The 27,687-nt window shown below is 43.4% G+C and overlaps 1 protein-coding gene across 7 annotated transcripts; it reads right to left on the bottom strand.

Moving 5' to 3' along the window:
* Positions 1 to 6,307: 6,307 nt before the first annotated feature.
* On the bottom strand, positions 6,308 to 26,778 carry LOC146358744 (uncharacterized). 7 transcript variants are annotated; one of them, XM_084818928.1, is made up of 9 exons: positions 26,440 to 26,778; positions 24,157 to 24,314; positions 21,342 to 21,517; positions 20,372 to 20,449; positions 19,849 to 19,940; positions 18,691 to 18,980; positions 12,364 to 14,445; positions 8,619 to 8,751; positions 6,308 to 8,403 (listed from the first exon to the last, which is right to left on the bottom strand). In XM_084818928.1, the coding sequence occupies exons 2-9, from the start codon at positions 24,299 to 24,301 to the stop codon at positions 8,238 to 8,240; spliced, it is 3,162 nt and encodes a 1,053-aa protein (XP_084675054.1). In that variant the 5' UTR covers positions 24,302 to 24,314; positions 26,440 to 26,778; the 3' UTR covers positions 6,308 to 8,237. The 7 variants fall into 7 exon arrangements, with proteins under 7 accessions (XP_084675054.1, XP_084675072.1, XP_084675081.1 ...); XM_084818946.1 differs by having other exon boundaries at positions 21,342 to 21,497; positions 26,440 to 26,767; XM_084818955.1 differs by having other exon boundaries at positions 21,342 to 21,482; positions 26,440 to 26,747.
* Positions 26,779 to 27,687: the final 909 nt, after the last annotated feature.

Here is a 27,687-nt window from a genome sequence, read left to right as displayed (position 1 = left end):
TCATCCAGATATTTTTGCCCTTCTCACGGTTCCAATCAGGCTGAGCGACCAGGGCTCAGATTTCAGCTTGATTTATCATCTTGGCAACACAGATCACCAGGCACTTGGCTTCAAATTGTTTCACTTTCTTTCTTCTTATCTGAGCAACGAACCATTGCATTTTTAACCACCCAGAGCTTATCAGTCAAAGCTTCCCTGACAACTCCCTGCTTCTGGTTAACATCCCACAAGTCCCAGTCAGAAACATCCATCTTACTCCTGCAGCTTCAGATCTCTTTTCTTTGTTCATGCTCAACTCATGCTGCACCAGGGCATTAGGGGTAAATCTTTTCTCTTTCACATCAGCATCCCAAACAGTAGTAGCAGTAGTAGTAGTAGTAGTAGTAGTAATAGTAACCCTACTGAGCATTTGGGCTATGTGAACCTCCAGCCCTTCTAGTTCCTTTGCCCATGTTTGTGACTGTTGAAATTGGTTTACCCCATTCCTGGTACCAAATGTGTTAATCTGGGGTCCTGATTAATCTGGTCAGGATCTTTATCAGAATAGATTCAGGATCAACCAAAGTGAGACAATGTCACAAATTGATCGATTTAACAGTTTATTAATTATACATCTGATAGTAAATGGATGCAGAAACAAAGCAAGGCAAAGAACCTTGCCTTTCTGAAAATGTCTTTCATTTTGCCCATGTTTTTTCAGTCCTGCCTGATTGGTGTCACACTCTCCCCAGGTGCTCTTCCTTTAGGGCCTGTGGAAAGGAAAGGTTCCTCCTGTGCAAGCACCGGGTCATTGCTGACCCCTAGAGGGATGCGGCTTATTTCATGGCAGACTACAGTGGGGTGGTTTGCCATTGCCTTCCCCAGTCATGACTACTTTTCCCCCAGCAAGCTGGGTACTCATTTTACCGACCTCGGAAGGATGGAAGGCTGAGTTGACCTGAGCTGGCTACCTGAGACCCGGCTTCCGCTGGGATCGAACTCAGGTCGTGGGGAGAGTTTTGGTTGCAATACTGCCGCATTTCACCTCATCATGACTGCAGCAACCATGGGGATTGTCAGCTGTTAGGACGCTGTGCCCTTACTCTGGTTAGAGATCAAATGGACAGTGCAGGAAGGAGATGCAGACGCAGTATAGTAGCTTTTTCATTTTTTACAAATCTGGGATAAATTTCTCATGTGCTCTCCATCATTTACTGTTTATGTGCACATAAAGCACGAGAGAGAGGGAGGGGCCAATCTTGTTTGTTTGTTTGTTTATTTCTATACTGCCCAATAGCCGAAGCTCTCTGGGCAGTTCACAAAAATTAAAACCAAAGAACACACAATAAAACAATATAAAATATATAAAACATTAAAACCACAGTAAAACAATAAAATCAGAATAAAACCTAGCAGCAATGCAGGGATTTAAAATACAGTTTTAAAACAGCAAAGCTAAAAGTCTATAATTTTCCCAGGCTAAAATGCCTGGGAAAATGAAAAGGTCTTCACCTAGTGCTGGAAAGAACACAATGTAGGTGCCAGACGAACCTCACTAGGGAGCTCATTCCACAGCCAGGGTGTTACAGCAGAAAAAGCCCTCCTCCTAGTAGCCACCCGCCTCACTTCCTTTGGCAGGGGCTCACGGAGAAGGGCCACTGAGGATGATCTTAAGGTCCAGGCAGGCACATATGGGAGGAGGCGATCCTTCATATAACCTGGCCCCAAGCTGTTAAGGGCTTTGAATGTTAATACCAAATGTTCCACTCAGAACTCACTGGCCAGGGATGGGATGGGTGGCATTCCAGAGCCTTTTAAATCATTGAGTTCCTTGGAGGAAAAAAGGCGGGATATAAATTAAATAAATAAATATAAACACTTTTCCAAATTTGAAGTGAATGGACTCCCAAAATAGTTAGTTGAAACTAGCAGTTTGGCCACCATGCTTCTGTTTCTCAGTGAGAATCGTCTGAGAGGCAGTGTGGTGTAGTGGTTAGAATGCTAGAGTGCCATCTTCTGTATTTGTAAGGAACTGTGAACTTGCCAACATTTTCATTTGGATTGCTCTTGAGTCCTACGTTGTTTTGTTGAACTGTTTTTGAGACACATGCCAGTAAATGTCACCCCTGGACTCTGCTTGGTTGTTATTTGACACCATGCTGAGCACCACAGCTATTTATTAAAGGATTAATTGGAAAGACACCCAACTGAATCCATGGGTCCTTCCCTCTTTACACAAAATAAGGAGGAAAGCATCACATTTAGGGTTCGACTCTCTCTTTGTGATTGAGCTTTTCCCCAGCTCTAGTACAGATCCTTTAACAACCATCATTGAAGGAGCCCTGGAATCTAGTTTGAAACCACAGTACTAGAAAACACACACACACACACTCATCCCATGCTGGGTTTCAGCTTCTGGAGACACAGCTCTCAGAAGAGGTTTTTTTTGGGGGGGGGGCGTGCAAGGAGCTGCAGCAGGAGGAAGGTGGTAGGAGAGTCCCCATGTGCAAACAGAGTTCCTCTCATACTCTTCTGGATTGAAGCCAACACCTTCAGTTTGTTTAGGCTGAAGAGTTGTGATGATGATGATTATTAAAAGGACTTTTAACAACAACCAGACCAACAATGCCTCTCTCAGCTTTCAGGCCCTCAGCCTCACTGGAAAGAGCCAAGGGAGAAAGTCCTGGCTAATCGTCTAGGGGACTTTTCAGAAAGCTTAAGCAACCAGAGAGGCTATAAGGACAGAATGTGGTCAAAATAGTAAAAGAAACAGCACACACCCCACCACCACTATCCCTCAGCCACCTCCTGACACTGAACCACACTGAGAAATTTCTCCCCAAACTCTCCCCTCTTCCCACAATTTTCAGGTGCAATTTCTTGGTGCCTCTTCCCACAGTGAATGGTAAAAAAAATAGATAATTTGGCCCAGTGCTAACCAGAAGTGAAGGATAGCATCCTCTTTTAGAGAGAAAAAAGAAATCTAGGAAAACTGCTTTATCCTGCTTATATCAACAACAAAAAAGCATTGAAATGTGTTATTGTTTATTGCAAATATTTACATTGGGAAAAGAATGGTCTCATCTCTTAACCAAAAGTATTAGAAGCCTATTGACATAATCCATGGGGAACTTCTGTGCAAGTCCATGGAAAAGCACAGGGGCGCATACAGGCACTACCACAGACAGGCAAGACTTCCATGAGGCTTGTGTAAGAAAACCCGGGTGGCTTCAACCCTGTATGAAGAAGAGAGGAAGGGCTGTAGCTCAGTGGTAAAGCACATGCTTTGTGGGCAGGAGGTCCCAGTCTGCTCCCACCCTGGCATCGCCAGAGCTGTGAAGGCCTCTTGTCCGAACCCTGGAGAGCCTCGGCCAGTCAGTGTAGAGTATACTGAAGTAGATGGACCAACAGGCTGGCTCCACATAAGGTACCTTCATGTGTTCCTCATACTGTGAAGAATGTGAAATGAATGACTCTTCACAAAGAGTTTGCCACCATTTGGAACTATATGAAAGCTTTTCAGCTGCCCGCCTTTAAAGCTTTCCTGATTTTTCTGCTGCAATTTGTTTTGTTATTTTATTTACTTGTATTTCAAGCCTTTGTGAACCATTCTGAGTATACTTGTTATAAAAGTGCAGGATATAAATGACAGAAAAGTGTTTTTAACAGCAACAAAAATCTCATTTCACACTAAAACTTTGCTACTCTCCCTTTAAGCATTCTTGGCCTGTGGGGCTTGGGCAGAATACTCCCTTCATTACTATCTGCTGGCCTTACTAACAAGGCAGAGGTGTGGGGATGGGTGAATACAGAACAGCATGTTTTCCTTGCCAGCAGCCCCCTAAAAGGAGGGTCTGAAGCCCATGTCGGAGACCGGGCAGAGGTAGGTCTGTCAGAGAACGGACGCTACATCTCTCTGGACCAGAAGCCAACCCCATGAAGGAATGTAAGGTGCAGGGCCTGTCTGGAGTTTTTGTCTGTACGTTTCAGAGATGCAGGCCAAGAAAAGTGGACAGCTTATAGGTTTTGCTTCTCATTTTTAGTGTATCCTGTTTGCTTCCTTATCCTACTCGTTTTGTTAATCTGTTAATATAATAAAATGTGTTTATTTAACAATTGGGTTCTTGCCATGTAACTTGGAGGTGTCTGACAGACCTCAGGTTGGGGATTACTCCCCACATGGCTAGACCACTCAGAAGCGCTACCCAGAGTAAGATCTGAATTGTAAGAGGATGGTGAAGGATATAAAGTAGGCCCCACTCCTGAGGAAACAATTAAAGGTAAAAGGTAAAGGTGTCCCCAACCAGTCGTGTCCGACTCTAGGGTGCGGTGCTCATCCCCGTTTCTAAGCCGAAGAGCCAGCGCTGTCCGAAGACGCTTCCGTGGTCATGTGGCCGGCATGACCGAACACCGAGGTGCACGGAACGCTGTTACCTTTCCCGCCGAGGCGGTACCTATTTATCTACTTGCAATTTCTTGCTTTCAAACTGCTAGGTTGGCAGGAGCTGGGACTGAAGACGGGAGCTCACTCCGTCACACAGCACTCGGGTCTCGAACTGCTGTCCTGCCGACCTTCCGGTCTGCAGTTCAGCGTCTTAACCACTAAGCCACCGCGGCCCCAATTACAATTGGAATTGGGAAACAATTACAAGAGGAAACAATTACAGTAGCCTTAATTGTTTAAAAATGTTGTGGATAAGATCTGATTTCTACACTTCTGATAGAGAACTTAGTGAGTATGGGTATCAATCCTACATTTTCTGCTTCTTTGGAATGTGGATCATACACAGCAATTTGGTAGCAATGGGTCCCTGGGAATCCAGTGTGCATGAGTACTGTTGATTCACAGCACAGTTTCAGGGGCTGTATGTGCAATTACATATGCAGTCATTACCAGAAGCGCACCTGTATACTTAGAGGCCATCAAGAGCACAACAGGACCAGACTGGTTGATAGTCCTGGGATTAAAGTTGTTGCCCTGGGAATGAACCCCAAAGCCTGAGACTTCGCAACCCCGACAGAATGGATCCTGGCTAGTTCATGATGCCTTAAAACAGGGGTGCTGAACTCTTTGTCTGAGGGCCAAATTCCATTTTGAAGAACCTCTCAGGGGCTGCCTTCTAGTGGTGGGCAGGGGCAAGGCAAAATACCAAACATATTGGTGTATTTTAGCTTAAAGCTCTTCCTGCCAGTGTTGGCTTCTTGTGATAAATGATTGAGGATGGTATTATTATTTCTATACCACCCATAGCAGAAGCTCTCTGGGCAGTTTATAAAGATTAAATTCTTTTCTTCTCTACATCGGGCTTTATTTTTAAAACATTTAGATTGTTTAATTAACTGCTTAGGCTCAAGAGGAACCCAGTTGTGCTTATTACAGAACAGCAGCAACTCGAGAACTTCCAACAACTTTTGCCACCCAAATAAAGCAAGCAGGAAGTTAGCAAGCAGCACATCCCTGACATCAGCTGTGAAATGTGTTTGCAGTTATACATAAATAAATGTACATACAGGAGCCAAAGAGCGGCGCTTTTCAATCTGCCTTCATGCAACATTTTCTACATCAGATTGGCTCACTGAGGGGTCACTCCATGTTGCAATGGATTGTGGGTGGTGTTCAAGGGCAGCAGTGGGCAGACTTCAGGCTTGCATGATCTACTTTGGTTTTTGACATTAACCCCAACGTGCATCAACCAGAGTCAGAGGCAAAATGGCATTTCAGGGGGTGGATTGAGATTGCTTAAAACTGGCACCCTCTGAGCACATTCTCAGGCCAGGGATTTCTTTTCAGTACCACAACCAAGTTCCCATCCCTTCAAACAAAAATCCACTCCTTGTTTCCCCTCAAGCCATCTTAATTTCAGCAGGGTCATTAGTTTGTAAAACAAATCATTTAGGCTACTGTCAAGCTGGAGCTGGTGTAGTTCAATTCCTGCCCCCCTCCCTTGACATCAGTGAGATGGAAACAGTTTAAGAAAACAAACCAGAAAAGGGACCAATACCTCGCATCCCGCCCTGCCAGCCTTATTTCCTGGGGCTCCAAAAAGGGAGCACTCCATCCCAACAGGTAGAATTGCTCCATGAATTGTTGCTATCACTAAGCACAGAGGACTCAGGAGCTCCTGCAGATCTCCTGTAAATCACTGATATATCTATGGATCATGATCTACTTTCTCCCCCACCCAACCCCCGCCTTGCCTTGGCCACCTACTCCATTCACACAGAGCAGTGGCTCCACTTGCTGGGTTTCACTCATTGCCTTGAATGAATTCAGGGAGTGCATCCTTCTATACACCCCTGTCGTTTCACACTTCAGATGAAGATGGGTACTAGTAGGTAATATGTATTTCAGGGAAACATCTTCATAACTATTAATTATATACAGCATTAAAAGCAATGTTATATTAAAACAATCACAATATTTTATTACATTTCTATAACGCCCAATAGCTGAAGGTCTCTGGTGGTTAACAACAATTAAAACGATAAAATAAAACATGATAAAGTACAATATTACAGGTTAAACTACAATATAAAATTACAAACCCAAAATAAAACCTAGAAGCAGTGCAAAGATATTTTTTTAAAACAGATTTAAAACAGAAATTGAAAGACTAATATGCCTGGGAAAATAAGGTCTTCACCTGGCACCGAAAAGAGGACAAAGAAGGTGCCAGGCGCACTTCTGTAGGAAGCTCATTTCACAACCGGGGTACCGCAGCAAACAAGGCCCTCTTTTTAGTAGCCACCCACCTCACTTCCTTCGGTGGGCGCTCCTGGAGAAGGACCACTGAAGTTTATCTTAGGGTCCAGGCAGCTGTGTATGGGAAGAGATGATCTTTCAAGTAACCTGGCCCCAAGCCATTTAGGGCTTTGAATGTTAATACCAGCACTTTGAATGGGGCCCAGACATGGACTGGCAGCAAATGCAGATAGAAAAGTACTGACATAATATGACTACATTGGCCAGTCCCTGTTAGCAATCCTATTTTGGACGAGCTGAGGTTTCCAGACTGTTTTCAAAGGCAGCCCCTCGTACAATGCACTGCAGTAATCCAGACAAGAGATTACCAAAGCATGGATAACTGTAGCTAGGCTATCTCTCTCCAGATGAGGATGCAGTTGGTATATCAGCCTAAACCAATAAAAGCTGCTCTGTACTACCAAGTCCACCTGTGCCTTGAGTGACAGTTCTGAATCCAAGAGCACCAGGACAGGAAGCACCAGCACCTCTTCCCAAGAGGAAATGGTTTTCCCTGTGTAGAAGGGAAAAGGCCATTGTGGTGGAAACAGGTCCAAAAGTGAAACCCCCTCTTGGAGCCCCCAAACATCAGCCATTCCAGGTGAGGAGATGCCCAGGACTTTGGGGGCTTGATAGGGAAGGGAAAATCATCATCATGTGATTGCAGTCTTTGTGGAGCGAGTGCCATTGCTTATATAGCCAAAATGGCACGACACACGCACCTGAGAGAGGTATCAACAGGTTTTGGGGTACCCGACCGGTTGCAGAAGTAAAAATGCATTTAGGAAAAACCGGAAAAGCGGGAGCAGGGGCAAAATGGAAAAGTAGGGGGAGGTAGTAAAGAGTTAAACCTGTTACTAGAGTTTTGTCTTCACTGGCTTACCATTCATTCTATGCCCATTCCAAAGTACTGGTTCTGAACTATGGAGCACTGCATGGCTTGGGAACTTGGTATTGAAAGGAATGACTCTTCCCATACGTACTTACCCATGCCCTAATGTCATCACTGGAGACTTATCTCTGAGTGATATTATTGTGGTACTTTGTATCATATTTACAACCTGCTGAAAATCTTATGTGTACATCACCCAGAGAACTATATTATGGGGGCAATCAACAAATATAAATAAATAAATTTAGAGGAAAAAAGTTTTATTTTTGAAATGGAATAATTAAAACACACCAGCCCAGTTCACATGTAAGGACTAACTAAACAACTCATAGTTAGTTGGGGTCGTGCAGCAATAAGCACATTGCCTCCTGCCCACTCGCCACTTCGGAGTTTGAACTCATAGTGTGTTGTTGAGTTAAAACCCAGGTTGTGTGTCCTTCAACAACCCAGAATTCCAGGTTTGGACTTTTGATGCAAAGCAGATATTGTAAGCAGGTGTCAGGCAGTGTACACAGTGCTCCAGCACAGCCCTCTTATTGGTGTTACGTGCAAACCAGGTCACATTCTAACAAAGACCAGCTAATAGTGAACCTCTAGTTATACAAATAGCAATAAAATTACTTCCTAAGGAATAGCCATGAAATCTGAACAGGGCTGAACTTCCTCCTCTTCAATTTTCTTGGTTTTCCTGGGCTTTCCAGATCCTTTATCCAATTTCTTACTTTTACTTTTGTAGATAGGGGAGCTGAGGAAGTCGGTAACTGTAAATGGGTCACCACGCCTCAGTTTGCTGCAGAGCGGAGAAAGGGAGGGAGGGAGAGAAGGAATATAATGTAGTTTGTCGCATGCAAAATGTTAACTTCATATTCCAGAAAACGGCATCCCCAGTAAGCGACCACAGGCTTCTGGACATAAGATACTTGACTTGTGGCAAAGGTTGTCCACGAACCTTGTTTTGCTTGCCTCTCCTGTAAAAGGGAGCTTGGCATTAAACACAAAACTAACCTGTTGATCTTGGGCTCTGCGTAGGAAATTTCCTTTTTTCTTCGTCTACTTGGGCGTGTTGGAGAGACTGCCAGGGGGATGGAATGACATGAATCTGGGCTGGTGTTAGTCATATCTTTCAATACTTTGTTTTCTGTGAATAGAGTTACATAAGTGATTGTGCTACACCAAAGCTCTCATCATACACACACACACACACACACACACACACACAAAATTCAAAATTGGGAGTTAGTTGGTCATTCCTTTTTGATGGCCTTCCCCTGACCGATTCTCATGAAACACACTTCATTCATTGGAAAGCTCTTGGCATGCAGACTGCATGAATAATAATGGTTTTCACTATAATTCAAAATTGGGAGTTTATGTCCATAAAGCTTTTTTTTTTTTTAAGAATTAGGCTACCTTCTATAACAATGTACTGTAAAGCTTTATTTTTAATATCAAAACAATGTCAAGTATAATTAAACAAACAATTAATTGCAAACTGGAGCAAAATGAAATATGACCCCCCCCCCAAGTCTCTGTACACCTTTATAAACACAGGTGCAAGCCAAAGTACAATGATATGCCAGTAACATATGGCCTGTAAATAAATCATGAAGAGACACCTACAGTTAAAAGTAACCTAGTCAAAGTTTAGTTATTGCTCAGAAAGGAAGTCTCTTGCCGTTAAAATTAACATTTAAAAGTCTCTGTACACCTTTATAAACACAGGTGCAGGCCAAAGTACCTACGGTTAAAAGTAACCCAATCAAAGTTTAGTATTGTGCTTGCCATGCACAATAACTGTCTGCATCAGGAAGCCCTCACTGGACAAGCTAAGGGCAAGCAGATCTTCCTGCCAAGGATCAGCCTTCTAACTCATCTCTCCTCTTCCAGTTCAAGCATCACCAGTTCCCAGTTCATCTGGCCCTTGCCATTAGCATCAACAAGAGCCAGGGAACAGACTGTGGACCAATTTAGCATCTATCTGCCTACACCTGTCTTCTGCCATATACAACTCTACATTGCCATAAGTCATGTGCACTTATTGGCAAACCTCAAGATTCAAGTCGCTAATGGACCAGAACAAGAACATTATGGTGGTTACCTGGAATTTACATGAAGAACACTGTATTTAAGGATGTTTTGTAAAGATAAAAGATGTTACACTTTGAATGTTTCAATAAATGCAGTTATGTTAAACCTTTTGTTAGATCTGATTTTCTGTGAACTTTGTTCACAGATAACCAACTGGTTTAAACCTATTTCTTAACCAAACTGTCTTTAAAGATGTTTTCCAAAGAGATGTAGGAGCATGTCAGCACTCTTTCAGACAGGAATGAGCAAGGTATGATTCTCCAAATGTATTGACCTAAAACTCTAGCACAGCCAATGGTGAAGGATCATGGGAGTTGCTGGCCAAAACATCTGGAGAGCCGCAAGTTGCCCACCCCTACTTTAAGGCATTATTGGCTGCTAATGCTCTCCTGTTCCCAAAGGGGTGGATCTGTTTTCCTTGCATAGGGTACCATCCAGAGCTGTACGCACACAAAACAAATCTGAGTGATCCCCTGTCAAGCAGCAATATCCAGTTCCATCATGGCAGCTGTGCAAAGCCCACACTGATCTGCCTGCTATCCAATCATACATGAGGGGGAAAATCACGTTCCCAAACAGAAGATAAGATATTCTGAGGTGCCTGCAAAAACTTTTTATTATGTCCAGTGCATTTTGGAAAGGACTTTGCTTCCTCAGGGGCTGTAATTAAAATGTAACTGCAAAACATTATTAAGGGTTTAAAACACTCCTTACCATCTATAAACATGCATACAAAGTTACAACAAATATATTCAACTGCATCCACCATTTACAAGCCATAACCATAAAGAAATTTGTTGCTTTGAGTAATATTAGATAAAAGCTCTAATTTATTGCCTTTACCTAATGATATATTAAAATGCACCCACAGGTTGAAATAAAAAGCTTCACCAGTGTATGGCATATGGATACAGTGTACACAGGGGGTGGATGAGTGTATTGTCCCTGCAGTAGGCCTTTCAATTTAGAGGTGCCAAGATAGTGATAAACCAGATCCAGGTTTGTTTGCAAGGAGACTTTATTGAGTGCTTACAGCACACAGGTGTACCCAATGGTTGGATCAGCCAACTTCTCTGAACACAGAGCCAAGGGGCACAATGGGTCTTATACTATACACGTTAGCAGTGAGGCAGCATGACAGCAGCAAGCGTTAATTAGCATTCATCTGCAACTTTCCCAGCACAGACTAACAGTGCTTGTTCAGAAGGAAAACAATCAGAACTTTCCCAGCACAGACACCTGTAGCTTAGCATAAACACAGCCTCACTTCACAGGCGCATCCTAGGCCCTGATAAGATAGCTTATTAGTATGGAATGTGCTGAGGCAGAGATATTGACCTTTGACTCATCTCACAAGCTCAGAGGCCCACTAGCAAGGAAACTGCACTTAATAATGAACCAAAGCAAAGCATTATGGATCTCTAGGCCCCTCTAAAACTACAGGTGACTTGTTTATATGCCTGGGGCCATTACAATGAGGAGAAGGAGTAATGTTTGTGTGCAACATCTCTAGGTGCCAATCTATCTCTTTAAAGAAGTACTGCATCCTGTACTTCTGTTCTTCTCGTAAAGTAGTAAGACAGCAGCACAGGAAGCACCTGTGTGGACATCCCCTTAATAGCTAATAATGTTCAAGAACCACACTGCCTTGAAGTCAGTGTATTATTTCTGATGAAACTGATAAGAACCCAAGCAGTGGATATTACGAAGCAGCAGGACATAAACATCAGCACAATATTCTTAGCTTAAATCTGTGCTTCTCAGAACTGGGTGATGGGTGGGTACTATGAAGAAGTACAAGCAATTTTCAAGCATTTTTAATTGGACTACTGCCACCCTCAATCCATGGGAAAACCTGTTTCTTCACTTTGTGTGGACTGAAACACAGATGGGGAAAATTTCAATTTGCCTATACGCCTTTTGCTTTCCTGGGCTCTCTTTCACAGTGACCAACCATTAGACAAGGGGCAGTTAGGCGACCTGGTGCCCTCCAGACACTTTGGAGAACAACTCCTACCATTACTCCAGCAAGTAAAGGATTAGGAGTTAATCGTTCAAAACATTAGACTGTGGTCTGGCTTTCATATTACTTACATAGCAACAAAGGCTCTTAACCAGGAATTGAGAAACTCAGGGTCCAAATCCAGCCCTGCAAGTTCCACAGATGGTCACATCTCCTTTCTTTGGCCCCACCCCCTTTCCCTCAAACACCGATTATTTGGTGGTTTCCTGGCGTTTGTGCAGTCCCCCTCCCCCCTCAAAAAGGTTGAAATGCCTCTCCTAGGGCTTAGTTACTGGCAGCAAGCACTTTAAGCTAAAACAGTCTGGTATTTTGGCCCCATCTCTGTTGCCTTTGGCCACACCCCATTTATGTTTGGCCCTTCCCACCACTGGAACGCAGCCCCTGAAAGCTTCTATAAAATTGAATTTGGCCCTTGGGCTGAAAGAGGTTCTGCACCCCCAGCTCTAAACTGACCAATGTGTGAGAACCCCCTAATCTCAGCTGCAGGAGACTAGGTTCATCTACCAACAGAAAACAAGGAGTGCATTGGGAACTGCAAGGAGAGCTGGAAGCAGAGTCTACCGGAGAACTTCATGCGTGCCCACTCCAATCCACATCTTGAGCCCCACTACGTTATCAATAGCCACTTTTCTCACTCACCATTTTCTTGTGGAAATGTTTCAGGAGTTACTTGTACTGTTTGTTTCTCATGTCTGCTGGAAGTCAATTGCTTCACATCATTTTTGTTCAAGTCTGTTGAGACTTTTGGCAAAGCAGAGGATCTTTTTGCACTCCCCTGGTCTTTAGCAGCTGGAAGCACAGAGCATGAATGACCAGAGCTCCAGCAACTGGATAACACAATCTTAGAATGGCCAACTGAAGAAGAATCAGGAGTGTTGGGGCAGACGGCTACAGAATCAAACACAGGTGGTGGTGCCTCGGTAACATCCATAATAAGAGAATCTCGCTGAGTTCTGGTTCTTGGAACCCGGAGAAAGTTCCATCCTGCCTGCTCTGCTTGACTGGTTTTACATTCTTCTGGACTTTGAAGGGCGGCATCAGAAGGCACACACTCTTCTGTCACATACTTTATAGTGTATGTTCTCTTCTTTAACTTGGCCATGGAGTCTACTCTTTTCTTTAAGTCAATCACATGGCTGTCAACACCCCAATACGTCCTCTGTGAGGAGCTGCTATTTGTTTTGTTTGAAGAATTGCTGCTCTGGGTGGTTGAGGACCCCTGAACCTTTGGAATTGTCTTAGCAGAGTTCCTATGAACATTGTCAAAAGGAGTCTCTTCATCATCCAGTGAAACTGGACACGCAGATGGTGTGCTCCTTGGAGATGCAGGACAGGTTGCGTTTGTTTGACTCATGGATTTAACACTGACTTTTGAGGTCTTATTTTTCCTTTTATTGACTCTTTGAGCATTTTCACTCGGATCAAACACATCCACATCAGTTCTGCAGTGCTCTCTTAGTGCACCATCCCTGCCTGGTTTGGGTGTTTTTCCCTTGTGGCCTTTTTTGGCTTTACTTTCTTGTGGTTGAGTTTGAGAGTGCATGTTAACATCTGCACTTTGTACTTCTATCTCACCAAGCTTATGTGGTACACCAATTTCTTCAGTCCTCCTCTTTGGCTTTTTACGCTTTACGTTCAGACCCAGAGTTGCTTCTCGGCTAGGGACCTGCGTTTGGAAACTAACCGACTGTTGCATACTGACAGCATGCAATGGTGCCTTATTGCTTAATGAGCTTGACTCTGGGCTTTGGAAGCAACTTCCTAGGTCCTCAAAGTTTTTCAAGTGTGTGTTTTTTTTACTTTCTTGTTCAAAGGAGGCACAATCGTTCTCATCATCTGGAGGACATGAATCTATCACATAGGTTCTTCTGCAACCTTTGGCTTTATTAGAACACTGGGAAGTACATTTTACATCATAGCCATGGCTTTTCACATCTTGCTGTATTTTATTGCTTAATGAGCTGGTCCCTGGGCTTCGGAAATGACTTTCTAAATTCTTCATTTTTTCCAAGAATGTTCTTTTTTTTATTTCTTGGGTCAAAGGGTTACAGCCATCGACATGGTTTGGAGGAGCTGGGTCCACCAAAGAGGATCTTCTGCAACCTGTGGTTTTGTCAGAGCACTGAGAACTATACCTCTCCTTCCAACCATAGCTGTCCAACAGCACTATTTCCTCCAGAGAATCCACTGCACTTGAATCTTCAGCAGGACATGCAGGCTTGGGAATGTTTATCTTGCTATTGCTCAGTTTGTTGGTTTCAGATAGTACTGCAGTATCCATTCGTCCATTACTATAATTGTCCATATTTCTTTTTGATTGGCTGATAGAAGAATCTCTGTCCTTTGTTCCAGCACTCACTGTTTTTAGAGCGTTGGTTTCATTTGCTTTGATCTTCTGATCACTTTTATTTTTAGTGCTCAGCATAACAAGCTCACCAACCTGACTGATGTCAAGACACTCTTTAGCAGCAGGCTCAGTTTCCTTTGTCCACTGCAGGCCATCAAGTGGCGCATTATCTGACTGCCCCATCAGAGAATCACCTCCAAATGCAGCAGATAATCCTGTTCTGCGCTTCTTTCTCTTGGTCACATGCCCAAATGACAACACCACGCTGTCGCTGCATGGTCTCACAACCTCCTCACACTGCTGCACTAGAGAATTCTTATGCAGGGCGGACAGTGAGCAGCTCCTAGAGCTTGGTGGCACACTCAAAAGGTTGTCTGCAATGACAAATAACTGAACTTAGTAGGTGTATGGAAGCAGAGACACCAAACAGCCTTCTTCAATTCCATAAACGTACCATTATGCTTGTAAGAACTTGTGTAGTAAGAACATATGAAGAGATCTACTTGATCTAACTAAGCGTCTATCTAGTCCAGCATCTTGATTCCAGTAAAGACTGGCCAAATATTTCTAGGAAGCCCACAAGTAGGGTGGGAAAACAGTCCTCCCCACACCACACTGAGCGTCCCCTGCAACAGCTAGTAGCATCAAAAGAGGCATCCGTCCTATTCCCCTTATAACACCATCACCATATCTAGGGGCAGCCAATTCTATCAATTATGTTTGTATAAAGTATTTATTTTCTCTGTCCTAGATCTACTGCCTGAGTTCTAGTTTCTAGTTCTAGTCTAAAACAAACGGGGGAAATCTGACCACTTTCTCCACACCATGCATAATTTGGTGGTGCAGAGACAAATAGTGTGATCCTACTCAGAAGTCAGTCTCTCTGTAGTCAGTGGGGTTTATTCCAAGTAAGTGTTTCTAGGACTGCAAGGTTGAGGGATCTTCTTGCAGGAAGGACAAGATACAAATATAGTAAATAAACATGCATACCTTTAACTCAGGGCCAGGATGTGGAACCTCCGGCCTATGGAGGTTCCTAATCCAGCTGGCAGAGATTCCCTCCAAAGCTCCTCGCCCTTTCCCAGGCCCTGCCCCCTCTATAGGGATGCCCAGTGCTAGCCTAGCAGAGGAATCCCTTATCTCCAATCAGTGATCAGAGATAGTTTTCTCTTGCCTTTTCATCAAATCCAGGTGAAGCAGTGGCTGTTCTGAATCAGTGCCTGGGCATGGTAATGGACTTGATGAAGGCCAGCAAACTGAGACTCAATCCAAACAAGACAGAGGTACTCTTAGTGGGTGGTTCATCTGCCCAGCTAAGTGATGTTCAACCTGTTCTGGAGGGGTTTGCACTCCCCCTAAAGGATCAGGTTCGTATTTTGCGGGTGCTCTTGGATCCAGAACTGTCACTCGAGGCACAGGTGGACTCGGTGGCACGGAGCACCTTTTATCAGCTTAGGCTGATAAATCAACTACACCCTCATCTGGACAGAGATAGCCTAGCTACAGTTATCCATGCTTTGGTAACCTCTTGTCTGGATTACTGCAATGTGATATACGAAGCACTGCCTTTGAAAACAGTCTGGAAACCTCAGCTGGTCCAAAAAGGGCAGCAAGACTGTTAACGGGGACTGGCCAATATAGTCATATTATGCCAGTACTTTTCCATCTGCAATGGCTGCCAGTCCACGTCTGGGCCCTATTCAAAGTGCCGGTATTAACACTGAAAGCCCTAATTGGCTTGGGGCCAGGTTACCTGAAGGAATGTCTCCTCCCATGTGTACCTGCCCAGACCCTAAGATCACCTTCAAAGGTCCTTCTCCAGGAGCCCCCACCAAAGGAAGTGAGGCGGGTGGCTACAAAGAAGAGGGCCTTTTATACTGTGGAACCCTGGTTGTGGGATGAGCTTCCCAGAGAGGTTCACCTGGCGCCTACATTGTGCCAGGTGAAGATCTTATTTTCCCAGGTATTTTGGTTATTTAGTTCTGTTGTCTTAAACCTGTTATTATATTTTAAATCTCTGCATTGCTGCTAGGTTTTATTTTGGTTTTTATTTTTGTTTTATACTGTAGTGTTACACTTTTAAGTTTTTATAATGTATTTAATGCTGTATTTTGTGGTTTTAATTGTTGTGAACTGCCCAGAGAGCTTTGGCTATTGGGCCGTATAGAAATGTAATAAATAAATAACAGTGGGGATTCCCAGGCTAGCAGGAACCAAGTGCCATCCAAAACTATTTGCATGCCACTCGCCATCCCAAGCAAAGCAGGGCATACACAACTTGGACAGCGCTTCAAGGAGCAGGTCCTTCAAATGCTGTCCAGGTCTCTTTCTCTCCATATAGGAAGAGGCATGGAGAAAGGAAAAATGGGCATGGGGGCATGGCATACTGGATATGTCTGACCAAGGGTGTGGGGAGAATCTGGCCCAAAAAGATCCTCCAACCCTGATTTAGGGCATTTCTATCCTATAAACACAAGCTTGTTCAGCTCTCATGCCTCCAGTGCATGCCCAGAAGACCACTGAAACCTCAGAGCGACCATCAGGAACACTCAAGTAAAGCTACAGGATACAATCTTAGACAATAAAAGGTAGTATGGTCCAGCGAATTTAGTGGGATTTACTTCTGAATAACCACGAATAGGGTTGCACTGAGTTCCTTATGCTCTTTGAAGGATACCGCAACAGTTCACTTGTATTTAAAACACACAGACACATAAGCCAGTACAGCTGAGTCCTGGTCTTCCTCCACAGAACTCAAGGTGGTGTACACTGAGATAAAAAAGGATTGTTAGAATTATCCCATCAGCTGAAGGAGGGACTAGCCCAAGGTAACCTAATCACTTCAGTTCTGAGTGGAGATTTGAACCTAGGTCTCCCTAGTTCAAGTCCTGAGCTGTCCATTACACCACAATTGCCTACCAATACTTAGTACTAGTATAAATGCAATCTTTTATAGTGCAATCCTATACATGTTTACTCAGAAGTAAGTTCCACTTTTCCAATGGGACTTACTCTCAGGTAAGTGTGCACAGGAGTGCAGCCGTAGTATTTTGTGATACAAGGTTAATCTGATGCCTGAACCCAGACAGAAATCAAACACTTTCAATGGCAAACAAATATAATTACATCAGGCACCAAGACATTACTACATCAAAAAAAGCAGAGCAAAAGCGGAGGGCTGGAAGTGATGAAGGCTAGAGAAAGGCTCCCCAGGCGACAAACTATACCAACTCACCTGGAATTGTGATGGCCTGGGGGAATAAAACACACACACAAAATGTCCATTTCCTCCTTCATATCTCTACCTGTAACTGCTCCAACATTGCACTGAGTATGTTGAAGAATTTAGAAGGAGTGTTTGGTATGGAATGCAGGCAGGGTAGGCCTTTTAGCATTGCCCATATTTAGTGCAACCCTCACAGTGTGATGCAATGAGTGGGGGTTCCATCCAGAGCTCCATGATGCAGCATTGGCTGAATCTCTCTGCCGTTTTCTCACCCACAGCCCATGAGTGACTTTTGTGGAAATAAGCAACAGCCATTAATTAAACTCACTGCATGGAAGGGAAAATTCCAGGTTGGAAAGCCACTAAATGGTTAATGCATGTAGGGAGTTGGGGTGTTGGTTTGGTTTCACTTTTGCCTGCTTACTTTGCCTGTTTTAGTTGTAAGAAGATGAGTATTAAGTAAAGGTCCTGTTTAAAGCTCGCAGTTGTCTTCTGTCTCAAGTGTGGTCAAACAAAATGTACTCTGCAACAACTTTAACATGGTACCATCACTTGGATTACACAAAGCCTAAGGACAACAGAAGAGATCTGACTGTTCCACGTTTACACATGCATGGGATTTAAGGGAATAAATTAAGTGTGATGCACATTAAATCTATTGCCCGGTATTGGATAGGCAACAACAAAGAAGGAAAAGGCAGGCTCTGGTGCTCAAAAAAGGAAAAACTATTGTGCTCTACACGTTTCAGAGGTGTCTCCTTCTTCAGCAGCTGTTCGAAGCCGTTCAGTCTCTGAGACTGAATGGCTTCAAACAGATCCTGAAGGAGCATCTCCAAAAAGCAGAGAGCACAATAAATTTTCACTTTTCCAGCACCGGAGCCTGCCTCCCCCTTCTTTATTATAAGTCCATGGTGCTTCTTCCCTCTTCACTCCTGCTTTCCAGTATTGGATAGGAACAGAATTACGTTTCTCAAGTACTACATTGCCAAATATTTCTACCTGGGCAAAAAATATCAGCCCCAGACCAGACTGGGAATTACAGCCATGCCCCTAGGTTAGATTGAGCCAAGACTAATTGGAAATAGGCCTAAAATGATTCTTGACTCAGTGAGGAAGAGACTGACGGAGCACAAGTATAATCATGCATATCATACATCTGTGCTTAGAAGGAAAAAATTGCCACTGACTGTACCTAACCTCATGACACAAATACAATGTGCAGCCCAACCCTATGCATACTTACACAGAAGTAAATTCCACCAAATTGACTTACTCAATGAGTACAAGGCTGCAGCCTTGCTGTGCCATCCTTAGAATATGGCTTTCCAATTACACACATCTCCAGTCAATATAGCCTAAGTCAAAGTAATTCTAGGAATGAAGCCGTATTTACCTCCGAGAATTGTGCTCAAGTTCAGTGCCAAGGCAGTGCCATCCACTTCACTTAACTTTCGACCATTGTTTTCATTGTTTGCCAAAGACTCTTCACTGAGACAAGAAGAGGAGAGCTTTCCTGCAGCAACGGGGAGCACACTCTTTGAAGACTCAACAACACCCGATGCCGGTATACCTAAGGGAAGCATTTGCACATTTGTGGAGATGCCCATTCCTATTCCTCTGCCATTTTCATTTTCTTCATCATCTACATGAGAGAGTGGAACTCTCAGAGACTTTGGCGGAGCTCTGAAGTGGGGAAAGTTAAATAGAAAAAGGGCAAAAGGTTATTTATAAGAGCTTCAGTACAGAATGCTAAAGAAATAAAGAGGTGAGCATCTAGTTCAGCAACTGCCAGGTTATGTGGGAATTATAGTTCCTATGTCTTCTGATTCAATTAATCCTGGTTTCAAATTTTTAAATGTTTTTATGTTTTATTATATTGTTGTATTTTACAGGTTTTCAGTTTTGTGAACTGCCCAGAGAGCTTTGGCTATTGGGAAGCATGTATTAAAATGCAATAAATAGGAAAAATAATAAGAATAATAAAATTAACTGGGCTAAAAGACACAGGAAGCTACAGTTCCCATGCACCCCAGCAGGAAAGGATGTTCCTGAGCATCCCAGGGAGGATGAGGCCTAAAACGCCCTTCCCATCTCCAGCCAGCCTTCCCCACCACTGGTTCCCCATTGCAAAGATATATTTGCTTAGGAAAGAAGGAAGGGGCAGGCAGCGAGAGCTGACTGACAGCAGCAAGACCATTATAATGAGCCAGTCTCAAACATTAAGGGGGGCTGGACTCTGTTTATAATGGTTGTTCAGAACTCCTGCAATTCCAGAATTCACCACCATCACTATGCAGAAGGCTGAGCCCCCAAGCAATGACAGCCCAAAGCTAAAATAATTGTATCTTTATATCTTTTAATGCCCAGGACCCTTGGAATAAATCAGGGATCTTCCCATGCTGACAGGAGTATCTTAGGCTCTGGTTCACATTTATGTTCTCCAAGCTGTGCTAATGAAGCTGGGAAAGTAAAGAGGGGACCCAGAGTTGAGCTCATTCATACATCTCATGAGTATTCAAGCTCGGTTAATTGTTCTTGTTTCTGTTCCTACCGAAAAGGGCGGCTGTCTCCATCCTGATCGCCTGCAAAATTATCAGTCCAAGTCTGTTTCCCATCATTCAGTAACAAAGAGCAGGAACCATCCTAGAGGAAAAAAGGAACATGGAAGAAATTGGTAAGGTTTTTAGCCTTAAAAAAACTAAATTGTATTTTAAAAATTGTATTAGAGCGTTTTTAGATCTTTGTGCTGCTGCTGGCTTTCATCTTGGTTACTACTTTGGCATCATTCTGTTATAGACTTATGGTTTATATTCTGTTTTTACTATGTTAATTGTATTTTATGGTTTTAAGCTTTGTCTTGTAAACTGCCCAGAGACCTTCAGCTAATGGTCAGTATAGAAATGTAATGAATTAAATAAAGCTACCTCTTACATAATGTTCCATTCTATTTGCGACAACCCATTCTAAAATTATAAAGGAGATCTGGGAGACTTACATTTGTTTTACATCGGCTAATGAACATAGAAAAAGAGGGGCCACACTTTCTCAAGATATTAAAATGATAATTTTCTTACCTCAGAAAGTCTGCTCAGCTTGATTACATTTTGCAAGCGGCTATCCATAAATTGCTGTAGTTCATCAATATATTTGTTCTGCACCCAAAGAAAAAGGCTAACTTATCCACAGATTCAGATATATATTTTTTAAAACTGCCAAATATTCCATGGAAAATGTAGGCACAAACAATAAGAGACTTTACAGCATTTCAAAGGAGTCATTGTAACACACATCTAATTTCCCATTTTTTAATTCTCTCTAGTTTTAAATTTGACCCTATCTGTTGTAAGGTATTTTAACTTAATTATTATTGCTACACCCCCAATCTTAATCTATAAAGCAATAGTTGGAATGACGTCCTTTCAGCTTATACAATCTTTATTTTCCACACTGCAGAATTTTCATGTATTTGTGATTTTTCATCACAGTGACATTTGGAGAAATTCTCATGCAAGTATTAGAAAATACATGTCCAGTATTTCTTCTGCCATTTCCAGCAGGGTTAACAACTCATGGATTCTTATTCGGAATATGGGAGTAGCAGTAGACTCTTAACACTCATAAAGACATCCCTCATTAAATTACAGTTTCCATTTTACCTCAGGTATATTTGTAGACCTCTGGACATAGAGGCAACATATTTTAAAAGCTCTAAAAACTGACAATTACAGTAAATTAAGTGTAAACAAACAAAAAATTTTTGCAACCTTTAGAGAAACAACAGAGCTTTTAATGGCATATCCTCCAGAAACATATACATATATATATTATCTCAACAGTCTTCAAAGCCCTCACTATTTTTAGGGAGCATGCCTAACACAAACCTAAGAATGCAAGTGAACAACGCTCACCCACCCACACCGCCTCAAGAGGTATAATAGGAACATTAAGCAAAATCCCTCTTTTATACTCTGCACATTTTAAGTGACACTGAAGGAAAAGCTCCTGCTACTACAGAGACATAGAACACGGCTGCAAATACTATACCACAGAGGAGAGCTTTTGACGCAGGCAAGCAATTTCGAAGTGACACAGCTCCACTTCTTTCTGCAGTAGCATCTTGTCATTGGTAAGCCTTTGAGCGGTTATCTTCGTAGCGTTGAGGGCCATAGCCAATGCTTTGTTGTTCTGTTTTAGGGAGACCTTAATTATAGAGGAATTATCTGTATTTTTTTTTTAAAGGGAGGAAAACATTGGATTTTTTATTTGCTTCATAAGAAGCTTTTTATTGGCAAACCCTTCCCCAAGTTTTACCTCATCAAGAAAAGAACATAACAGTAGAGACCCACAGCTAGACATCTGACTGGTAAACTCCAATCAGCACGTGAAAGTCAGCCACTCCACTCCCCAAGCAGCCTATTCCTTTACACTTCCTGCCTAGAGTCCCCCAACCTCCAAACTTTTCCTTGTACACCCAGTTCCGTTCCAACAGCATTCCTTATATGGAACAGCAAACGGCACAGAACACCTACCTGCTTTCCCTAGGATGTACGCAAGGGCTTTTTTGGTGGTGGTCCGCCAGCAATCCAAGTGGACTGGTGCCCACACTGCTATCTTTTTGGTGCCAGCTAAGACTTCCCAGTTCTCCCAGACTTTTCACTCTCGGAGGGAGAAATCCTATGGCCACTAAACAGCATATGGGAGGCCATAGGATTTTTCAGATTCCTGGATCCGAGGTCAAAGACAGCACTCCGACCTCGGAGCCAAGAATCTGCACTCCCTGCCCCCTCCTCCTCACAGTAAGCGCAGAGAGAACTGTGCTGGCTGCCTCTCCAAGTTTGGGCACTTGACCTTGGAGAGGAGAGAAAGGGGGCATGACTGTTGGTGGAGCGGGGAGGGGACTGGAGATGCCAGCTTATGAAGCATCCCCAGGCCTCTCCAGCCTCCTTCCCTCCTCCAGAGCAGCACCCCAACTAGATGGGTGAAAAAGCCCATCTAGCGAAAACGCAGATGATCTCCCCCACTCCTCCCATTCTGCATTGGATGCCCATAAGCCTGAGTTTAGAGGCTTAAGAGGTTCAGCATAAGATTGCACCCTAAAAGCCTTTTTAAATATTGTAGTATTTTTGTGTTTTATTATCCTAGTCCCTGCAATGTGATTTTGCCTCTTATTCCTGATACTGTATTTTATACTGTGTTGGCACATTTATTATTTTTCTATTATTGACTTTACTGTAATTTTATCTGGAGTATTATTACTGTAAATCACCTTGAGAAATTAATTTTATGAGGCATTTAATAAATTTAAATAAACAGAAATCGAAGATTTTTCCTTCAGAACCGCCGTATGGGTGCGCCAAGTGAAACCTTTATCTAAGTCCTGGAAGTCAGTCCACAAAAGCTACTCCCGCTCAGAAACCTTTGCAAGACACTAACCTATCATAATTGTACTGTACTGCAACTTACAGTACAATTGGCAGCTTGAAAGAAAGCCAACCTTTCAGTTTACAAGAGCTTCAGTGCCTGGTTGGCTGGAGGTTACTTGCTAGGCACAGAGCATTTTAAGTGGAACTGCTACTTGCAAGCCTGCTTTATTCTGCATAACCACTCAGCAGTGTTTATCCCAGAGGTGTCTTAGTCACTTCAAGTTTGAGCATGTGGCGAGTCAGCCACATGCTCCTGATGGTGGCAAGCCAGATGTGTGAATCAATCACTACAGACAGAATTAGACTGTCAGCCACACACCATTGCAATCCTACTGTAAGTCAACACTTGTCAGGGGGTTGTGCTCATCAGCCCTCTACGAGACAAAGAATAGCATTCTATCCAAGTAGACAAAACAGTAGATTTTGAAGCCGCCTTATTCAGAGCTAAATCATTGGTCTGTCTAGCCCATTATTATGTACTATGACAGTCACCAGCTCTCAAAGTGAAGTCCTTCCCATCTGGCTGTTACCCAAACTTTTTTTTTTTAAATGGGGGTCCTGGGAACTTAGCCTAGATCTTCTGTGTGCAAAGCACATGCTCTACCATAGAGCTTTGACTGAACAACTTATATTATGAACCCAATTCTTATTGGTCTCCTCCTGGGCAATCAGGATTACCAACCTCTAACAGAGGAGCTGCCTATGCTTTTAACACCTGCGTGGCAGGGTGAGGTTCAACAGAGGCAGCATCAGCCACTATAACCATGCAGCTATTAAACCCATAAATCTATTTATTTATTTATTTATTGCATTTATACCCCGCCTTTCTCCCTCTCGCAAGGAACTCAAGGCGGCTTACATTATCCTCCTCCTCACCGGGAGGAGGATACTCCCCGGGATACTCCCCGGGATACAAAAAAAGTGCAAGAGGCAGGAAGTGTCACGTTTCACTTGACTGGGGCTGAAAACGCAGCTAAGGCCAAAGGTGAGACTTATAAATCCCTTTTCTTGAGTGGCCAGGTTTTCCCCAAACCTGCTATCCAGGGTATCCTCTCTGCTCCTCCTCTGCTTAAATAAGCACAGTGTTTTCTGACATTGCCAAGAGATGCACAGTTTCACCAAGACGGGCATTCTCTACATCAGAATCATGCAGTTTCACAACATTGTATCATTATATCGGTATAATTTGCATTTTCGTTCAGCACTATAGGAAAAAAATGTTCTGGCCATGTCCTATAGAACTCAGGGGTGGGCAAGAAGGTAGATCTCCAGATATTTTCGACTTCAGTTTCCAGAAGCCCCTGCCATCATGGCCAGTGATCAAGAATACTTGGAGTTGGTCCAAAGTATCTAGAGATCTACTTGCTACTCATCCCTGTTCCACTGAAGCCTGAGAGCTCAACTCTAGCAAATTATTTTAAAATGTTGCTACTTACTTATTGTTTTTGTTCTGATCTTTGATGCAAGAGAAGCATTCAGCTTTGCAGTCTTTAAGACACCATTTTTCTTTTCTTTCATCCGTTCCCTGACTCCACTTACAGAGAATAGGGAGGATGTCTCTGCTAGTTCCCGGAGTGACATTTTGCAGACAGTGCTGGCAATTGTTCAGAGAAAGAATCACAGAATCAGCATAACTTTCTCTTTTCCCATTCTGCTATTATCATAATTTATACAGCACTGCTTTAGTTTCCAAGACACTTAGTAGTCTTTAGCATTTTTTCTCCTCAAAGGTAGGTCACAGTTATTCTAATTTTACAGATGGGTAAGGCTGAGGGATTGATGACGAAGGAATACAGAAGCCCGTTTCAGATGTAATGTGAAACCATGGTTTGTGCTAACCATCGCTAAGAATCCATACCATAGTCTGAATTTCTGGATGTGAGGCAGAGCAATGACTGTGGTTTGTCAATTGCCCGTGAATTCAGACATTACAGCAAACCATAGTTAACATAAAATGTTGTTTGTAACCCAGCTTCAAACTGTAATCTCAGATCCCGGTTTGTTGGCCCCAAGCAAGCCATGATTCATGGGCAGGCTCAGATGTAACACGAAACCATGGTTTAGATAAACAATCCATGGGTTTGCATTACAGCTGAACCCAGCCAATGAATCTTGGTAGAGGTGAAGCTTTAAATCAAGCTCAGCTGTACCAAGACCAAAGATAGCAAAGCAAGTCCAATTTGCTATCCATTTAATACCTTTAACAATTAAAATGCAACATGTTTTTCTATCCTCATTCCTCCTTTCCCCTTGTCTTTTTAATAACAAGAGTCATCAAACTCTTGTAACAGGAGTTTCTAGTGTCATCCATTTTTCTGACCCCATATGTTCCTGGTTACTTAAGCTGCTCCTGCTTGCAGGAGGAGCCAAATGGGACCGATCAGGCAGTGTGCACCAGCATGCTTTCTTGTGAAAGATAAGCCAGAGTCTCGAAGAATCTGCCTTAGCGTTTTGTGTGAATGTGGCTTATATTTAACATAAACTCCACATCCAAATCTGTGCTGCAAAGGAAAACCCAACAGCCATACTGCCCAAACAAACAGATAATGTTACAGAGGTTAACATTACGAAACCACTGCTCCAGTTATGAAGTTAATAAGAAGGGTGATAAACACCTCTCATGCATGGGGGGGGGAGCCTGCCAGCCATGCCCCCCACCAGTTGTGCACTTGGCAACCTGAGAAGGAGCCCTACAGATGTACCAACTAATGGGCAAAGAATCATAGAATCATAGAATAGTAGGGTTGGAAGGGGCCTACAAGGCCATCGAGTCCAACCCCCAAGAGGTCCTCCATACAAGCAGGAATCCTGGACCAACCAGGCTCCACCCTCGTGCATGCCCCTGGATGCATATATGGCCCCTACATATAGTCACTGAACTTATGGCCAGCATGCATTAGCAATGGGGCTAACCAGCATAACCCCATAATTCCATCACATGTTGAAACTGTAGAGGAAATACAGTATTTTTAATACCCCCTTTGAACAAGATTCTTTGGAAGTAAAAATTAGCATATTAATGAAAGGGCAGGGCTACAACCGCTCTCCCTGATGCACTAGTTTTTTGTTTACAGATAATAAATGGGGGGGTGGGAGATAAATTAATCAAAAACTGGAGGGGCAGTCTGCTCTTCCACACCAGGGCTCTTCCACCACATCCTGCTGTACTGCATAGGCCTGGCTGAAGTACAGAGAAATCAAGTGATATATTCCTGCATTTGGGAGCCTGCCCCGACATACAATAGTCATGCAGCCCAGCTCTATGCATACTTACTGGGAAGCAAGTCCCAACTAAGTGCGTACAAGACATCCGCCATAAAAAGCAGGTTGCGTCTTTGTACAGAGGAATATAGTGGCTAGAGAGTCATATTAGGGCTCCCGGAATGACCTTGGGCCAGTTCCCATGTCTCAGCCGAACCTACCCCACAGGGTTGTTGCGAGGATGGGGGCGGGCGGAAGGACCACGTTCACTGCCTCGATTTCTTGGAAGAAATTTGAGATATAATGCAATATAGAAATAATAATGCATTGATTTCCAGGGGATCCAGGGCAGGAAAGGCATCGGAGCAGGCTCTCCCTGTATTCTGTATTTAACTGATACGGCGTTGTATCTTTCAAAGACGCAAGTAAGTGAAAAGTGGGCGGGCAAGGGTCAGTGTTTAACCCGCTCCCCCGATTAGTATCGTCAAATTAAGAGCGAACACAACTCTTAGACTTACCGGTGTTCATAAAAACTCCCCCCAGCAAGTCTTGCAGCTCAGCCCCACTTTATATTCCCCTCTAGTCCTTCAAACGGACTAGACTTCCTGCTTAACAGAATTGTGGGAAATGTAGTTTAGAGTTAATTTTGAAAGAATAACAACAGCAAAAGGGATTGCCGGGTTAACAGAGGAGTATCGACGCATGCACTGCTTTGAGCCGTCTTCCTTCCTTCCTTCCTTCAATCGCAGCGTACACCCCGGACAGCCTTCGGGTTCTGCTCCAGGTCTGCCGGTAAAGTCCACGCTCCAGAATATGACGCCTCTGTGCGGTTTTCATTTGAAATTCGTCATGTGATCCGTTCTCAACCGTCTTTCCACGTGAGGATTGCCTAGCAACAGCTGATGCCTCCGCGCCCCGGCAGGATCGGCAAAAAAAAAAAAAGTTATAAAAAAATGTTTTTAGCCAACATCGACTCTCAAAGCTTCACAAACTCCAGAATCTGCGGTTAAGGTTTAGGGGTCGTTGCCCTCTTTAACGTTCCTCCTAGAACCTTAACAGCTGCGCAACAGGCAGAAAGTCAGTGGGTTAAACTTTCCTCATTACACAGCACCTCTGGACGTGAGGGAGTGTTGAAATAGTAATAAACATTTATATACCACGTTAGCAAAGCACAACGAACATACATTATTTTCTTGTCCCCCTGACAACAATCATGTAAATATTGGTATATGGAAGGGAGCATCACTATTGCTTCCTTCCATATATCAGATGAGATGGCTGAGAGAGAGAGATTTACCCAAGACCCAGTGCAGTCCCATATATGTCTACCCAGAAATAAGACTCATTGTTTTCAGCGGGATTAATCCTTGGTAAATGTGTACAGGATTGCAGCTTTAGGACTCAATCCTATGCATATTTAGACAGAAAAACATCCTACAACTCCCAGCGTTCCCCAGCCTTCCACAGGGTGGCTGTGGGATGCTGGGAGTTGTAGGACGTTTTTCTGGCTAAACATGCATAGGATTGTACCCTAACTCTCTATGATTTGTTTGTTTATAATATAGCATTATCAGCATGACCCCTTCACTGATCACTGCCTTGTTGTGGCGAAGGGGCTTGCGCAACTCAGGGAAGCCATAAGCTATGCCGTGCAGGGCCACCCAAGACGGACAGGTCATGGCGGAGAGTTCTGACAAAATGTGGTCCACTGGAGAAGGAAATGGCAACCCACTCCAGTATCCTTGCCAAGAAAGAATATGTGATAT

Source organism: Heloderma suspectum, chromosome 1 (assembly GCF_057233095.1).
Source record: "Heloderma suspectum isolate Gila_16-S chromosome 1, 16-S_ref, whole genome shotgun sequence".
Taxonomy (NCBI): domain Eukaryota; kingdom Metazoa; phylum Chordata; class Lepidosauria; order Squamata; family Helodermatidae; genus Heloderma; species Heloderma suspectum.
Note: the sequence above shows the minus strand (reverse complement) of the source record. Positions and strands in the feature narration are given on the sequence as shown.

What these genes read in the sequence shown, in the direction of transcription:
- LOC146358744 (XM_084818928.1), bottom strand. Translation starts at nt 24,301, where the DNA reads ATGTCACTCCGGGAACTAGCAGAGACATCCTCCCTATTCTCTGTAAGT. An exon ending in CTTGAGCACAATTCTCGGAG is followed by an intron (nt 14,446 to 18,690) that starts GTAAATACGGCT and finishes TTGTCATTGCAG; the next exon opens with ACAACCTTTTGAGTGTGCCA. An exon ending in AACATTTCCACAAGAAAATG is followed by an intron (nt 8,752 to 12,363) that starts GTGAGTGAGAAA and finishes CTCTATTCACAG; the next exon opens with AAAACAAAGTATTGAAAGAT.